This window comes from Uncinocarpus reesii, genomic scaffold, assembly GCF_000003515.1.
Source record: "Uncinocarpus reesii 1704 scaffold_1 genomic scaffold, whole genome shotgun sequence".
NCBI classification, from domain to species: domain Eukaryota; kingdom Fungi; phylum Ascomycota; class Eurotiomycetes; order Onygenales; family Onygenaceae; genus Uncinocarpus; species Uncinocarpus reesii.
Window position 1 is genome coordinate 7,840,155 of NW_003052500.1, and position 15,807 is coordinate 7,855,961.

Sequence of the window (15,807 nt, forward strand, 5' to 3'; positions counted from 1 at the left end):
GTCCGGGAGTACCTAGGAGTTGGCTGGAAGATTTGGGCTTCCCTGAGATGGCTTGATTACCAGTGGTGTTGGGATATAGATTTGGCGACCGAAAGCTGATATTCCAAGAATTAATGAGCGCATTCTTACTACTAATTACAGACGTTGTGACCAAGAGAATCTTCCTGGAGGCGGGTAGGAAGGATTTTGGATATCAATGGATCTTTAATAAACATGAAAATTCAGGCATTAATATCTTGGAACACGTCTTGGATGACTGCGGCTGTCAACCGTGATATTGTTTCAATATCGTTTTCCGTGACATTATAGGCTGGAGCGAGAAGAACATGATCGCCCCGTTTTCCGTCCATGGTGCCACCACCGGCGTAGATGGAGAAGCTGTATTTGGGTGTTAGGGCGGTGTTCTGAACCCGAACACCAACAGCAAGCTGAGGATCGAAAGGTTCTTTTGTGGCTTTGTCCTTGACGAATTCAATCTAGAAACGTGGCTGTCAGTATGGATAGTTATCGATCATAAGCATTGCCTAGAGTTATAAAAACATACCCCCCAAAACAAGCCTTTGCCTCTGATATTGCCCACGTTGGGATGGTCACCAATATATTCTTTCAATTTTGACTCGAGTAATGCACCCATCGTTCTCACATTTTGAAGTAGATTCTGCTCTTTGATAACCTTCTGCACCGCCAGCGCGGCTGCGCAACCGAGTGGATGGCCCTGATATGTCTGACCGTGCCGGAATGCTCCAGTCCCTTTATCCAAGACATCAACAACCCTGTTTCCAATCAGCACGCCAGAGACGGGAGCGTAGCCGCCACCAAGCCCTTTGCCCACGGTTTGGATGTCAGGCACAACGCCTTCCTGTTCCCAGGCGTGAAGAGTGCCTGACCGGCCCATTCCCGACATCACCTCATCCATGATGAGAAGCGCACCATATTTGTCACATACCGCCTTCATGGCAGGGAAATAACCCGGGACAGAAGGGACACAGCCCAGGGCCTAGAAACTAGAATTAGATCTGGCTGAGACGGGTGTCAAGGGGTGCTACTCACCGCACCAACAACGGGCTCCGCAACAAAGGCACACACGGTTTCTGGGCCGACTCTCTGAAACTCGGCATCTAATTCAGCTGCAAGTCTTGCGACGTAATCTTCGTCCGACTCGTTCTCCTTCTTCCCCCTGTAAGCATTACAGGGCGAGACGTGAGAGACGTTTTGGAGGAGAAGTGGCTCGAACAACTCTCGACGGAAAACATGGCCTCCCATGGACAACGAGCCTAGCGTGACTCCATGGAAAGAGTTCTGACGGGCAATGAATCTGGTTCGCTGCGGTTGGGGAGCGTGAAGCTCGAGGAAGTATTGACGTGCCAGTTTCATGGCAGCTTCCATGGCTTCGGAGCCTGTAGTGATTTGCATAGCACTTAGCGATCTGTAGTTAACCAGTTACTGCGGTGAGGCTCGTCCGTCTGCCTCGAACAGAGAAACAACTGGCATGATATTCAGTAGTTACCGGAGCTGACGATAAACACCTTGGGCATCTTGCCGCCTGTCGAATCCGTCAGGAATGCCGCCAGCTCTTCAAAGACATCTGTTGCGAAGAATAGACTGTGACAGTAGGACAGCTGGTCGATTTGCCGCTTAACAGCCTGCTTCACCTGCTCGTTGCCGTGGCCGAGACAGCTCACGGCAGCACCTCCGGTAGAGTCCAAGAGCCTCTGCCCGTCGTCGAGAATGACATAGTTTCCCTCTCCTCCCACAGCTCGTTTCGGCACCGTGTGGAGATCGCGGTGCAGCACCGAGCTGCTCGGCTCAGAATGCGTGGTCGTGGAGCTCATCGTCTCTGTTTGTTTGATCACAGGCCAACGGGGGGTGCAAGATCAGTATAGACAGTGAGTCGAAGCTGGAAGACTTTGGCGACACTGAACGATGGGAAAAGGCACCGTTTGTCGAACCGAGGTTGGCCCCCATAGGCGCGTCTCGCCGTGCGCTTGTCGTCATGTTTGGTGTGAACTCTGGATTATTCGGCCACAATTGAGAGAATACGAGGCCGGAGGCCCTGTCAATGGCGGTTTACATAACTCAAGCGGTCGACTCTTGAAGCTACGAACTGTTATTGGATGCTTGAAGTCGAGACAAAGCTATATATCCTTTGACGTGCTGTTGGCTAGCAACGATATGTGCGCAAGAAGCTCTAAGGTAACTACGGAGTAGTCAACTATTCATGCGTGGATGCTGTAACGCTGGAGCTCTGCCAAAAACCGTTTCCTCCCTGTTGACACCTCTACAGCGTGGTGCTTTGAGCCTTTTACAATTCCGTGTTTGACTTTGCGAATCAAGTTAATATCCAGGCGGGGATCATCTATGGAATCTATACCTCTATGTTCGGCTGGAGGGATATAGTAGGCATGAAAGTATGTACTGTACATTTGTATAAACAGGCACTGGGCCCTTGTTGAACACTTCGCACTACCCAAGAGAGAGGCGTCCGGCCGTGCCTTGGTGCCCTCCAGATTGAAGACGGCGAGGGCAACTATTTTGCTCGCCATATGCAACGATGGAGGGCGGTTAGGGTATTGAGTAGCCCTATTCCGCCAATCCAGCTCTCGGGGCCCTTGACTCTCGCAAGAGCTTCCCCGAACCGAGTGCCGTTCTTCAAAATCACTCCTTACTCAGTTGTGCCTTGGCAACCCTTTTCCGCTTTTCATCCGAAATCTGCCCAGTTTCTCATATCTCCTCCAGATTGAGTGCAGCCTTCCAGGCCTGGCTCCCCGCTCATCACGGGTAAACGACTCAACGGCACTTCGCCATGCCTCTGGGCCCTATTGTCCTCAACATCAAGGTCCATGAAACCATCTACCACGGGTAGATACTGTCCAAAGACTGCATCCCATTGGTCCCAGTCAAAATTGACGTTCGGATCGAAGGGTTGATTTCCTATTTGTCCGGCAACGCCCGGTGCGAAAAGTGGTCCCATGGCCTGATTGGGGCGAGGACGATGGGCATTTTGACTATCAGCAGAAGACAGCTTTTGGACCTGGTGGGTGCTGTGATGGTGGTGGCTGTGATCATTTGGAGAGTCAGAAAATCCGACCTTCTCACCAGATCCACCAGCTTGGAGCTCGCCGTACCCCGGGTTGAAAGCAGTTGGCTCAGATAGTGGTTGCGCTGAAGGCCACAAGGGTGCATCCGCGGATAGTTGGGGAGTCGCATTCGGTCCGGGTCCAGTTGTCGGCCAAAGAGCAGGTACTTGTTGCGGGGCATTGTCACCTCGAGAGGTTCCAATATTTAACGACTCCCTTGGCCTATCCCTTTCCATGGATAGCCTCTGTAAGGGTTGATGATTTTCGTACGAGTGATTGATCATTGCGTAGTAACTATCAGCGAAGTTGGTAGGCGATGAGGTCTGTTCTTTGGTGCCAGATGAAACAGGCCGCGGCTGTGTTGAAAAGGTCGTTGCGGTGAAATCCCGTGAAACACCAGCCTGAACTTGAGCTTGCTCGGTCCAGAATACTTTGGGATTGAGGCCTGCCTTTTGCCAGGCCTTTTCACGAAGTCGACGCATCATATCCCACGCTTCACGGCCGCCATCTTTTAGTGGTCTTGCGGTGGAGATTCCATCTTCGCCTCCAACAACACCACCGTCGGGCCCGGATAGAGAGAATATTTTATCAATGAACGCGCGCGAAATTGGTGCCTCTGGGGTATTTGGGCGCTCATAAAGGTCGATAAGCATTATCCTACAACGCGTTAGTTAAAGCCGGAAATACCCAGGGATGTACCAACATACATCGTTGCATGCATAGGCTGATGATTTCTATTCAAGTATTAGATTTTGTAGGCTGTACGTCTGTAAAGATTACTCACCCGGGCCAGCTCCATTGGAACGGTTGAAAGTCAGGATCAGTGGCAAGCGATATGAATTTCTCCATAAACCCGTGGCAGTGGCGAAGAGCACTGAGATTCTTAGTTGCAATCTTTATAATGGCAAGAATAACGATTGACTCACCACTGACGAGCAGCGGGCCATATTTTGCTTTTTGCATTTTTCAAGAAGGGTTGGTATGCGACACAAAACGCCTTTGTGCAATTAGTTTCAAGGCTAGGTACTCTATAGTGTCGACGGACATAAATACCTTGTCTACAAATAATGACAAAAGAATTCTCGCCCACTTATGAAAAGCGGCCAAGACTGAAGTATGGTATTGTTCATGGCACCCAGGCCCGCCGTTGGGCAAATCCGGTTTGATGGACGTGGAGCCAATTGGCGACGTTGAATATGCCAAACTTGTCCTGCTAGCATCGGTTTTCGGAATAGGTATTCTGTCGACAAGGGCATGAAGCTTTGCTTGAAGGTCCATCAGGATGGATCGTAAATCCTCCATGTCCTGGCGAGTGACAGGCTTCGTGCCAAGTTGGATTCTAAGGACCTTACGAATAGCACCTTCACATCGATCAGAAGGGTTAAGACGTGCGTGAGAGGGAGCCAAACTTACGTGCCATGACGTACTTCCCTTTCGCACAGATGTAGTAGACATTCACAAGTGAGTTTCCGCATATATCGGGATTGTTTGGCCGATCGGGCTTTCTGCGACTCTCATTGACCGCGCGCTCGTACTCGACTGCTTCCGGGGTGCCGAGCAAAGTATCCTTGACGTCGCTGGTGATGCGTACATCCCAATAATTCTCATCGCTGACCAAAGGCGGCAATCCACTGGACATAGCAACAACGCCATCCATATGGACAATGTGCCACCATAACCTCCGTCGGTTTTCTGCTTCACAGGGCGGAATGCCAAATTGGGCCGGATCCCGGTGAAGACCCATGGTCTGGGCGACGCGTAGAGCTAAGCTTATGAACAAACTACTCGTTAGAGGCTCCTCTTCCTTGGAGAGGATAGTCTGGACAAGCAAGAATGCTGCCAATCCATGAAGGGTCGAGCTTCTGGGAAAGGAAACTTTCTTTAACCATCGGGTAACTTCATCATGGAAGCGTTCCGACAAGTCCGCACGGTTTTCGACGTCAAACTCGGAGTGTATTGTCCGGAGAGAAATGGTCACTGAACCGCCGTACCAAATTGCATACAGAAGTGGGATAAAGGAAGGGTCAGGGAATGAATTTCTGGTCAGACCGCGGTTTCCGTACCATTCCCAGAAAGCTTGGTATAGAGCCAAAACAGTTGGAGGGTGGACAACCGGGCTGATGGCATGGATGCCGGACATGAATCCCTTGTACAGAATGTTGCTTTGCCACCTAGTTGGCACATGCTCCAGCATATCAGTTTCGATAGGTCGGTCGGAGGAGAGAGGTGAATCATCTCTTGAGAATAATTCTCGGGGCTCGTCCTTGGAGCGCATCCTTCTGTGGCCACTCTCAGCATCATAGTGTGCAGATAATGGCGGGGTATGATCGCTTCCTATGTCGTGAAGTGACTCGGGGGATGCCAACGGTTGCTGCTGCGTTCTACTTTGATCACGTAGTAATTGATTCAGTTCGTTTATCTGCGAACATTAGCCAATGCGGATGCGGAAGTTAAGGGGCCGGGGAAAGTACCTCGTCGGATATGTACGCCCAGTACGTAGTGCCAACATAACTGTATATCCAAGCATGTTAGCCGTACATCATTCTTCGCGTTGGGGTGACGATAGTATACCGAGATTTGCCTCCATCCTCTAAACTTAAGTGGCCCAAGTTCAATGCACCGACGGGATCCACTAGGTCAGTCGACAAGCCGGCAGGAATAGGGAAATCCTCATTGCTGCCATTTTCTGCGGGCCGCCTGGGACTGGACTGCCGTGATAGTGACCGAGACGATGTGCTCGATGGTATCCTTTGAAATTGGCGAACCTCGGGCGATGCCTGCTCTGACGCTTCATACAGTGATCGCACGCCCTGAAATAGAGGCTCACTTTCCTGCGGGGTAAGGGAACCATTGGTCCGACTCAGCCGTTCAATCATGCACGTCAGTCGATCAAGTCGCACTGCAATCTCTTCGGATCCCGATTTCTGGTCTCCCTTGCCATGGGAGCCCTGAAGTCCGGTGTATGGGGAGAGGATGTCTGCCAGGGATGCCTCGCTGGATGTGGGCGCTTCTCGGCGACGTTTCACTCGATTCTGGGGCTCGTGAGACGGGCGGTTCTGATGCAATAACGATCTCGAATCGTAAATGCACTCTGAACCATTTTTCAGACAGTTTCCGCAGACGGGATGTGTCTATTGCGTGTCCAAGGTTAGAGTCGCTGGTGTCTTCGAACTGGGCGCGCGGTCCACGTACCTTGTCGCACTTGACCTTACGCCTGCGGCAGGTATGACACGAGTAGCTGACGCGGGTCCGTGTGATCTGCTTGCCGCCACCGATGGTGTAGTGTTTCCGGCGGGGGGGTGGTTTGGCGACGGAGAGGTTCGACGACGGGGCTGAATGTGGAGGGGAAGCATCGATTTCTGTGGGTATTCCAGACACGGAATTGGCCGTCGTCCCGCCTAGCAGCAGGCCCTCCGCAGCATGGGGAGGGGAACCATCGGGGTAGCTCATCGCGAATTTATGCTGGGGGAGGAGGTCGGTTCGGGAGTTGGTTGTTCAAGCGCCGAGAACGCCGGCACGAAGGATGGTTGTTGAGGGAGACGGGGTCGCATCAAGAGACGAATGGACCTGCATGCAAAAGGCCCTCGCCATCGTGGTCGGGTCGGGAGATGGGGATGCAGATGGAAACGGAGGGGTTCGTTTGCTTGTTCGCCTCGTTGACGCTGTCCGTGCGGTTTGATGGATGCTTGGCGCGCTGCTCAGGTTTGCCCCCCCTGGACGGAGAATCAACCAGGCGGGATCACTAGGTCTGAACAAACAGGGAGCAGTAATTGTTTATTCCGCGGTATCATGCCTACACTGAAACAGAGGAACGCCTTTTTCTAAACGCCAGGCGAATGCTAATGTCTACAGGAATACTTCATTGCACCATCTCACGCCTTTGCCTTCTTTTTCTCTTTCTTTCTCTTGGGCTCAACCGCATTGGGTGCGATGCCCTGCTGCGCCTGCATCTCCATCATGGCCTCTTTGAAAGGGTTGTCGCTCACGCCGCCGCCGCTGTAGGCCGGGGAGTGGAATGGCAGGATGGTTCCCCATTTTCCCAGCCCCTGGGAACGGGCAGAGGGGGCAGCGGCGTCTCGGGGGCGGGAACGCCTCGGATGCGCAGTCGATATGGAGACTGTTCGGTTGTGGGATGGGCTTGGAGGTAGTTTGCGATGTGAATATAAAGATGATGTTCTAGGGCACGAGGAGTCAGCGCGGAGGCCTTTCGCAGCCACCTAAGCCGCCGGGGATATAGTTACTATTTTTGACTCCCGTCATTGATCAACCGTCCATCCTCGTGTTTTAACAGCACGCGTATCCGGCCGGGATTTGCCCAATCCTTTGGATGCAATTTCTCGGGTTCAAACCCGGCGTTCAGTCCCAGCAGCTGGACGGCATCGAGGATATCCTTGGCGAGCGGGTTCCTGACGGCGAGCTTCTTGGTGACCTTTCTGCCCTCCGCGCGCGACCTGGTCGCGTCGAAGTAAATCGGGTAGATGCACTGGAAATGGCGGGGAATTTCCCTCTGGGGCTGTGGCAGTGGCGGAGACGGTCGCGGGGCGCTGGCGGAAGACATGGGGATGTCGGCCGGGGAGATGATGGACCGGGGATCGAACTCGGCGGGGTCCATCTCTTCGGGGTCAGAGTCTGACGCATCTTCGACCCGAGCGTGGGACATGGCGGCTGGTTGGGAGTGTCTACGAGCTTGCTTTCGCTAAGACTGGAGCACACGATGATATCTGTATCGACCAGAGCGACGGAGAGCCGGAGAAGACAACAAGTTGATACGGGGGATCTGATTGGCCGGAACGGCCATCCGGAGGATTATATTTCCGTAGACATGACTAAGACGACTGTGGCCAATCACGGCTCACTGTGGAAGACCTACTCAAGACTGTCGAGCAGGAAGATTAGGGGGCATTACATTGTTCAGTCCTAGTCCTTGTAGATTATTCTCGGGGACAGAACGCAGATTTCATCCCCACGGCGGGGGCATACGTAGCACTGGTCAGTACAGGAGGAGAAACAGAAAAGCACGACGTATTGGCATTGCAAATATAGTCCAGGACTGTCCGCTAGCAGGCATTCATATTCCACTCGTCGCGCTTTACACCTTCATCTCCTCCAGACCGTGTTTCCAGATGGTGGCATAGGGGGTGATGCCATCGTCACGGAAGTCAATGAGCACGTGCCTGGCCGGTGTCAGCGAGGTCGGGCTGGGCGATTGGGGACAACTCACATTCCGTTGGGGTCCATCGAAGCGCCCATGAGGACATCATAATTGTCGTAGTTGCCCAAGATCTTCTTGACGGCAGCAGCGGCACCAGTCTGGAACTCTTTGATCTCCTCGGCGCTGGCGCCCTTCTCCTTCAGTTTTTCGTTGACCCGTCGGACATAGCCTGGTCGCGAATTAGTGAGCAGCCACCGTAGGGGGGGAACAACACCGGGGCCCGCATACTCTTGAGGTGGGATTTGAAGTTGTCCTTGGAGGGCTTCGTCTCGTTGCCGCTTTCGTCGACATTTAACCACTGAAGCTGGAAGGCCTCTTCGATGTCGTGGACCATGACGGTGGGGCCGTCATCGCCGCCCTGGTCCTCACCTTCCTCTGCAGAGGGGTTGGCGCCAGCGAGCTCTGTGATTCCACCACGCGGTCAGTGTTGCGTTCGGGGGGGGGAGGGCAAAAGTCTGTGGGCACACGCACCGAAGTTCTCGTTCCTCTTGGGGTACTTCTTGCAGTTGACCTCCCAGAGCACGCCACCGGGAACGTCGATGAGCTTGTAGGTGTCGGACATGATCTCGTCCCCGGTGAAGATATCCTGCGATGTACGCGATCAGCCCATGGGGATGCTCCTGAGAGGGCGGAGGGCGGTCAGAGGCGGGGTAGATACCTTGTAAATGATCATGGTGACGGCGTGAGAAACGTGCGTTCAACGACGATTGAGGGTTGTCACTATGGAAGCAGACAGAGGGGAGCAAGCGGGAGAGAAAGGCACCAAGGTGTGGGTGGAGGGAGGAGTGAAGGGGCGGGCAGCGAGGTCGAGGAGGACGAATAAATATTCGAATTCGAGGCGGGAGTTTTGAATTTTTGGTGGGGGGGCCTGGGTTGCGCCGCTAACGGGGGATCTGGGCGGACTTAGTGAGGTGGGTGGCTGAGGGAGTGGTTCAGGCTGCACTCTGCACCATGGATGACTAACTAACGGGAGAACCGTATCTTGGGCAGCAGGCAGACGAGCCACGGCTCAATTATGATAGCTATCACTCTACTCCAGGTCACTTCTCTACAGATCTTAATTGATGATCCAAGGAAAGTGAGGATCCATTTCCGTACCATTGAGACTGCCAAGCCTGGAACTACATCGGACCGCTATAGTTGACACGTGACGCACTAAGTCCAAAGAGGCTAGCGCACTAGCTTGTTTCCTCGCTTTGTCAGCGAACTACCATTAGTCAGCCACAATTAGTCAGCCATCAGTTTTCCTCGTCCCCAAAACGGCTATCAACTGATTTATATTGCTTATGATCTCTGGATGAATGCAATGCGTTGGTGATTTTGTCCAGACCGTCATCCTGGATGCAGCGTTGCTTCCCGGTCAGTGCCCGTCGTACATCGCTCCTCGCCTGCTCGTTCAGTCGCCACCCGCTTCACGCCGTCTACTCCCTGCTTCGTGGCCTGCATGGGTGCGCGATCCTACCCGTGAACGCTCATCGAATCCCGCCCGCGCCGCTCGCCCATTCCGCGGCCCTCTGACCCCCTCGCAACCCACGGCTGGCCTCTGTCGGCGAAAATGGCGAACCTGACGGCGGCGGATGGCCTTCCGCCCCTTCCGCCGTACACCCTGACCCCCCGTGCGCCGCTGGTCCCTCCCATCCCCGACAACATCGCCGTGCTCATTCTGCCCGTCATCGCCTACTGGGTGGTCTCCATGCTCTTCCACTGGATCGATGTCAACGACTACTTTGCCCAGTACCGCCTCCACACCCCCGAAGAGCTCCTCAAGCGCAACCACGTCACCCGCTGGGAGGTCGTCCGAGATGTTATCGTGCAGCAGATCATCCAGACCGCCGTCGGCTTGGCCATGGCGTACATTGACGGGACCGAGTACACGGGCAAGGAGGACTACGAGGTGGCTGTCTGGGCACGCCGCGTGAGACTGGCACAGAGGGCCCTGCCACGGCTCCTGGTGCTCCTCGGCGTGAATCCGGCTGGTCTAGCTGGCAAGCTGTCCGCCTATCCTGCCCTGGCAGCTGCCATCTCCGGCGGCCAATACTCCTTTCTTACGCAGAAGATCGTGTCCGACACGGGGAGCGTCGTCGTGGCACCGGCATTTGCCAGGTGGGAGCTCGTCGTGGCCGGCGCGATATATTGGTATCTCGTCCCAGCCGGCCAGTTCCTTTTTGGCGTGTTCTTTGTGGATACTTGGCAGTACTTCTTGCATCGTGCGATGCACATGAACAAGTGGCTTTACAGTAAGTCAGCCGTGCCGTTGAAAAAAGTACTCGTGCCCCGCCTAACTGGACTCAATAGCGACATTCCATTCCCGGCACCACCGTCTTTATGTCCCTTATGCCTTTGGTGCCCTGTACAATCATCCCGTTGAGGGCTTCTTGCTAGATACCGCAGGCACCGGCCTTGCGTTTCTAATCTCCAGAATGAACTCGCGCCAAGGGATGTGGTTCTTTACCTGCTCAACCATCAAAACCATTGACGACCATTGTGGCTACGCCTTTCCGTTCGATCCTCTGCAGCACATCACCTCCAACAACGCCGCATACCATGACATCCACCATCAAAGTTGGGGCATCAAGACCAACTTTTCTCAGCCGTTCTTCACTTTCTGGGATCGGCTGCTGAACACAAAATGGACCGGCGGGGATGTCACCCTCCGCTACGAACGATCCCGTGTAGCCGCCCAGCGACTAGTCGATGCGGACAAAGTCAAGGAGGAACCCGTGATGGCCGAGCCCAAAGCAGCGGCAAGGGACGAGGACGAGGCTACCTCACGCAGTATCCTTGCCAAAAGTGTATGCAAAAAGACGGCTCCATTTTCGTCGCGGCGGAAACGCTAAAGGGGCGTCACATCGGCTCAACGGTAGCATACGACAGAAGTGACCCACGCAACTTCACCAGATAGCTTTGGTTTCCTTTGCGTCGAGTCGTGAATTCCAGTTTTAATGAACTTGATGTTTTCTCGCAGCCGATTACTGTCCCTTTCTCTTGACGCTGTGTTGGTCACCTTTTTAATTCATAGCGACTCTTTCTATCCGGGCTACTTGACGGTGTTCTCTCAACTCGATCCACGCTTTGATGCTTCTAGTTACCCCTATTCTCACTTGTTCTCCTCCCATCCATTTTCAACCGAGTGGTCTCTTCTACCACCCTCCCCTAGTACTGGCTGGACTCTTCCTTGCACTTTAAACATTTTAATATCCCGTTTGCTTACAGCATATCGTCTCCCCTTCTTGGCCAGACCTTACATTATTAATTTGTATATTTTCCCCTTGTCTTCGCTCTTAAGCTCCCTCTCCCTGTATTTTTACACCTCGGCGTTGAACGCTACATAAAGATCGGGCTTCAAAAATAATGCTACACATTTTGGTCTTTGTCTTGTGACTTTCCTTGCACCGTGTTCATGTTCCATGCTTCTAACTTGTATCAACGGCTATAGGAAATTGGGAGCACCATATTCCATTTTCTCAACTCCTTGTTCTCGCTCACCGACAGGAACATCTTCCCACGATCCCTGGGAGGCGATGTCAACTCGCGGGTCGGAGTTAAGGATCAATTGATATTCATCGGCCCAGTCGGTACTGGTCTTCGGTGTATCGGAGCGTGTCATGTTATTCGACGATGACGCGAAAACGTCGATCGGAAGAGTTCGATTCAAGTAGGGATCGTTTGGCCCTGCTTCCCCGGACGTGCCGCTTTCAATGGCCGAGGGGGAGCCCTCCTGCTCGAGCCTTTCCGTTTCCAACCGGCAGACTGGCTGTAACGGCTCGCGCTCACCTCGAGACAACATGTTATCGATTTGGGAGTCGCTTCGATACAAACGGATGATCTCGATTCCCAGGCCAGTGCTATCGGTCTCGGCAAGAGGCGGGTCGCTGTATACGCTTGATGGCGGCCGGGGGGGAAGCAGTTTGGGGGAACCGTCCTGCTTTGCCTTTGTCTCTGTTTCAACTCTGACTCTGTGCTCTGTTGGAATCTGTGTCTTCGGTCCTATGTCGACGATGAAACGTGGTCTGCTCCGCCGACCTTTGTTGATCTCCTTCCTCACCTCCTTCAACTTTGCGGCAGAATCAGCACTTTCAACGAAGATATCCAGTCGCTTTTCCGGATGGCAATCCATGCCGACATCCACCCATTGTATCAATTGTGGTGGCGTCCCTGGGCGTCCCCTAGTTCGTGTCCGGCTCAACAATACCGTGCGCAAGTTCATGATCGACGTCGCATTCTGCAGGATCCGGGCGAGCATGCACGCCTCACACCCATCTCCCTGGAAACTCCAGGCCGTGCTTCGTGGAAGGCCAAACGACTTTTCAAACTGCGCCGGCCTCATCCACATGCCGTTGATCTCGCGGAGAGAATCGAGCATCACCCTTTGCTTCACCGTCAAATGTGCGCGGTGCATGGACAGTCGGTCTAGCCGTGGGCCAACCTCGACCTGGACCAGGTGCAGAATGGAGCCGATGAGGTGGTGGTTCAGCCGTCTGTGCAACCGACATGATTTGCCCGGGGTTGGGAGGAGGCGTAGCGGTTTACACAGGAAGCTGCAGAATTTTGAGCGCCAAAGATACCGTGGCAGCGTGGCGCTCATGAGCGAGATGTAGAGGCGTGCTTCTTCCAGGCTCGAGGCTTGCAAAGGCAGGTAAAGCACGCTGCTCAGGATCGTCAGGTCGTTTCGAGAAAGGCGGGTGATGGAGGCCGCGTGCCTATTTTGAAACTTTTTGAACTTCATTGTGCTATATCTGATGGTGTCTGTCTTTCTGCGCCTGCTTCTTTAACGTGCTTTCTCGCAAAGATGCTCCCTAGTCAGTCTGCGAATACACACCTAGGAATGGTAGCCCCGATGTATTTGCCCTCTTGCAAAATATCTCTGTATCATTGTTGTACCCCTTTACCTCAACATTGTCGCCATGACATCCTTCGACCAAGCAATCATTTGAGCAAATTTAGGACATGGGAAGCAAACCCCAGCATATCAACTTGGCTGCGGTAGATTGCGAATTGCTTCACTACATCCATCTATAGAAGGGAAAATGTTCACCTTTTGGTTGCACTGTGCAAAATATCAAGTCTAATGTGAAGAAATCTCCATTCACTTGACAGGAATATGAATTCATTGCACAATAGCTCTGTGTTGAAAGCTAATTTGTAGTCACTATTTTGGCTCAGGTTTGCTGGTATAATCCATTTTGCCTGACTGTTTGACACAGCTTTGCGCTTTGTGGATTGGATGATTGTATATTGAAGCTGATAACTGCCTGATTCCGTGTTTCTTTGTCTGGAATTTGGTTCCTAATTAAAGCAATTCAGGGGTATCTTCCTTTTGACCTCCCAAGAAAAGCAATACTGTCATCTCCTTGTATTGAGGGGAAGAAAAAAGTAGCATAGTTTTACATTTGGATTGCTAAGACATACGGTTGGGCATGATAACCACGCCAACTCTCACTACTTCTGGCTCCGCAGAGACTCGTAATACAAATACTTAAGGATGGGCTTGGAGGTTGCTGACAATAGAAACGACAACGAGAGGGTAGAAGCTATAAAGTCCTAAAGTCGCGGCGATCCAATCGAGGAGGCCTCCTTCTTCATCAACTCGGCTAGGCGGCGACTTGTCCAGTCGCTGATTGCCATGTTGGTCACCATGGGGTTGACACCGCTTGCGCTCGGGAACACCGAGGCATCCATAACATACAGACCTTCAGTTCCCCAAACCTGACCAAGAGGGTTGACAACGCTCTTCCAAGACGATGTGCCCATGCGACAAGTGCCCATCTGATGTGCACTAGCAAACGAACAAGCCCAGGTGGGGAGGGGGTCTCCCTGCTGGAATTGCTGGATCCAGGCCTTGAAGGCGGCGTTATTGATGCCCTCCTCAACTGAGCCGGCGGGGTCTTTTGGGCGCACAAAAGGCGGGATGGAATGGCAGGTTGTGCGTATTTCTTTAGCGCCAGAGACGTAAGCTATTTTGGCACTGGCTATGACTCCCTCGAGCATGTTCTTGCGATCGTACGAGGAAGGGGTGTACTTTATCCGGCACCTCCCATCAACGGGGTCGGGATAAACCATGCCTGAATCTCGGTCTCGTGTGAGACTGATGAAGCCACTCATGCTCCGAAGGTTAGCAGCAAAGAGCTTGAAATCAAGCCCGTCTTTCCAGGTAAATGAGGGAAGAAAGATTGAAGGCAGCATTGTTAGAGCCTCAATTTTGGTGCCATGCCCAGTGCCATCGGTGTTTTCAAAGTCACTGACAAGTGAGGTCAAGATTCCGCCTTCCCACGGGCGCGTTTCCTTGTTGAACACAGCGCCGACAATAAGGACTTTAAAGGAGATTAGCAACTATACCTTGTAGTAAAAAAATTTGGATTTTGGACATACCTGGGTGAAGATGTAGGTTTCGTCCAATGTTTGAATTTTTGATGCCGCTGCGGAGGAGTAGAAGCGGAGATTGGAGGGCGCCACAGGAGACAATTACCTTGGTTGCCTTGACGACCAGCTTTTTCTTGATGAGCGGCTCTCCATGTGTCATGGAGTTGGCGTCTCTAGACCTCCAAGTGCCTCGAACTCCGATAGCAACTTTATTCTTCCCGGGAGCACGGGGGTCGAACAAGACTTTGTCGACCTCGTATCCTTCAATAAACGTGGCACCAGCCCGGGCGGCGTCGGCAAGGAAGGAAACAGCGGGACCTTGCTTGACGGCAGAAGCACATCCTAGGGTGCAGTACCCACAGTAGTGCTCCTGGTTGCCGGTGTTCTGGGGCACTGTCTTGGCTGTGTAGCCAAGTTTACGGGCGCCTTCGAGGAGAACGTTGTTGGAGAAGTTATGCTCGATATCGGTGGAAACGCCCATATAGTCACAGACGCGATCTAGAGACTGTTGAAAGGCCATCGAGGTGAAGAGGTCCAAGCCGGACTTTGCCCACTCCTGGCGAACAAAGGATTGGGTCTGCAGAGAGGCAGACCAGTTGACGGTCCCGCCGCCGCCCCAAGTTGAACCAGAGAGAACAGAAATCGAGCCGTCATCAGAGATCTCGGCACCGCCATTAGCAAACATGTGAACGGTGCCCTCTGCGGGGGTCATGGGGAAGTGATCTTCGGAGAAATGATAGGATTTCTCGACGACAATCACACGATATCCGGCCTCGGCGAGGTTTTTTGCGGCGACGCCAGCACCGCATCCGCTGCCGACGATCACGACATCGGCGTCGATGACTTCTGGATCGTCTCCCGAGGGAAATTGAAGGAAGCTGTAGGGATAACCCTTGCCGGTTTTGCCGTGCACGGGGATGCGCGGCAGTCCCAGGATTTTGGGCAGGGTCGGGCTCGCAGCCGCCCAGGACTTGTGGCAAAGGCCGACGAGCGAGCGGTGGGCACGTCGCAAGGCGGGTAGATAGGATGTTTCCCAGCCACGTAGAATGGATTCGCGGACGGAAACCGGCTGCAGGCCGGAAAGGGGTGATGGAGCCAGTCAGAGCAGCGAAAAGTGCGATGGGTTGAGCAAGGTAAGCAGTCTCAGCAGGCCGTCAC

The 15,807-nt window shown here is 53.2% G+C and overlaps 7 protein-coding genes across 7 annotated transcripts; 1 reads left to right on the forward strand and 6 right to left on the reverse strand.

Moving 5' to 3' along the window:
* Nucleotides 1–221: 221 nt before the first annotated feature.
* Nucleotides 222–1,832, reverse strand: UREG_02940 (uncharacterized protein; the record flags this gene model as incomplete). Its single annotated transcript, XM_002543378.1, has 4 exons — nucleotides 222–476; nucleotides 545–997; nucleotides 1,051–1,397; nucleotides 1,508–1,832. 4 exons carry the CDS (start codon nucleotides 1,830–1,832, stop codon nucleotides 222–224), a joined length of 1,380 nt encoding a protein of 459 aa, XP_002543424.1.
* Nucleotides 1,833–2,698: 866 nt separating this feature from the next.
* On the reverse strand, nucleotides 2,699–6,527 carry UREG_02941 (uncharacterized protein; the record flags this gene model as incomplete). Its single annotated transcript, XM_002543379.1, has 8 exons — nucleotides 2,699–3,734; nucleotides 3,785–3,811; nucleotides 3,862–3,951; nucleotides 4,168–4,438; nucleotides 4,491–5,496; nucleotides 5,549–5,588; nucleotides 5,649–6,208; nucleotides 6,270–6,527. The coding sequence occupies 8 exons, from the start codon at nucleotides 6,525–6,527 to the stop codon at nucleotides 2,699–2,701; spliced, it is 3,288 nt and encodes a 1,095-aa protein (XP_002543425.1).
* A 790-nt stretch (nucleotides 6,528–7,317) lies between these two features.
* Nucleotides 7,318–7,737, reverse strand: UREG_02942 (uncharacterized protein; the record flags this gene model as incomplete). Its single annotated transcript, XM_002543380.1, has 1 exon — nucleotides 7,318–7,737. One exon carries the CDS (start codon nucleotides 7,735–7,737, stop codon nucleotides 7,318–7,320), a length of 420 nt encoding a protein of 139 aa, XP_002543426.1.
* Nucleotides 7,738–8,166: 429 nt separating this feature from the next.
* On the reverse strand, nucleotides 8,167–8,851 carry UREG_02943 (uncharacterized protein; the record flags this gene model as incomplete). The annotated part of the gene is made up of 4 exons (XM_002543381.1): nucleotides 8,167–8,251; nucleotides 8,299–8,458; nucleotides 8,518–8,691; nucleotides 8,761–8,851. The coding sequence occupies 4 exons, from the start codon at nucleotides 8,849–8,851 to the stop codon at nucleotides 8,167–8,169; spliced, it is 510 nt and encodes a 169-aa protein (XP_002543427.1).
* A 993-nt stretch (nucleotides 8,852–9,844) lies between these two features.
* UREG_02944 (uncharacterized protein) lies at nucleotides 9,845–11,126 on the forward strand (the record flags this gene model as incomplete). The annotated part of the gene is made up of 2 exons (XM_002543382.1): nucleotides 9,845–10,526; nucleotides 10,585–11,126. The coding sequence occupies 2 exons, from the start codon at nucleotides 9,845–9,847 to the stop codon at nucleotides 11,124–11,126; spliced, it is 1,224 nt and encodes a 407-aa protein (XP_002543428.1).
* Nucleotides 11,127–11,719: 593 nt separating this feature from the next.
* Nucleotides 11,720–13,015, reverse strand: UREG_02945 (uncharacterized protein; the record flags this gene model as incomplete). The annotated part of the gene is made up of 1 exon (XM_002543383.1): nucleotides 11,720–13,015. The coding sequence occupies one exon, from the start codon at nucleotides 13,013–13,015 to the stop codon at nucleotides 11,720–11,722; it is 1,296 nt and encodes a 431-aa protein (XP_002543429.1).
* Nucleotides 13,016–13,830: 815 nt separating this feature from the next.
* On the reverse strand, nucleotides 13,831–15,361 carry UREG_02946 (uncharacterized protein; the record flags this gene model as incomplete). The annotated part of the gene is made up of 2 exons (XM_002543384.1): nucleotides 13,831–14,600; nucleotides 14,659–15,361. 2 exons carry the CDS (start codon nucleotides 15,359–15,361, stop codon nucleotides 13,831–13,833), a joined length of 1,473 nt encoding a protein of 490 aa, XP_002543430.1.
* Between the last annotated feature and the right edge of the window lie 446 nt (nucleotides 15,362–15,807).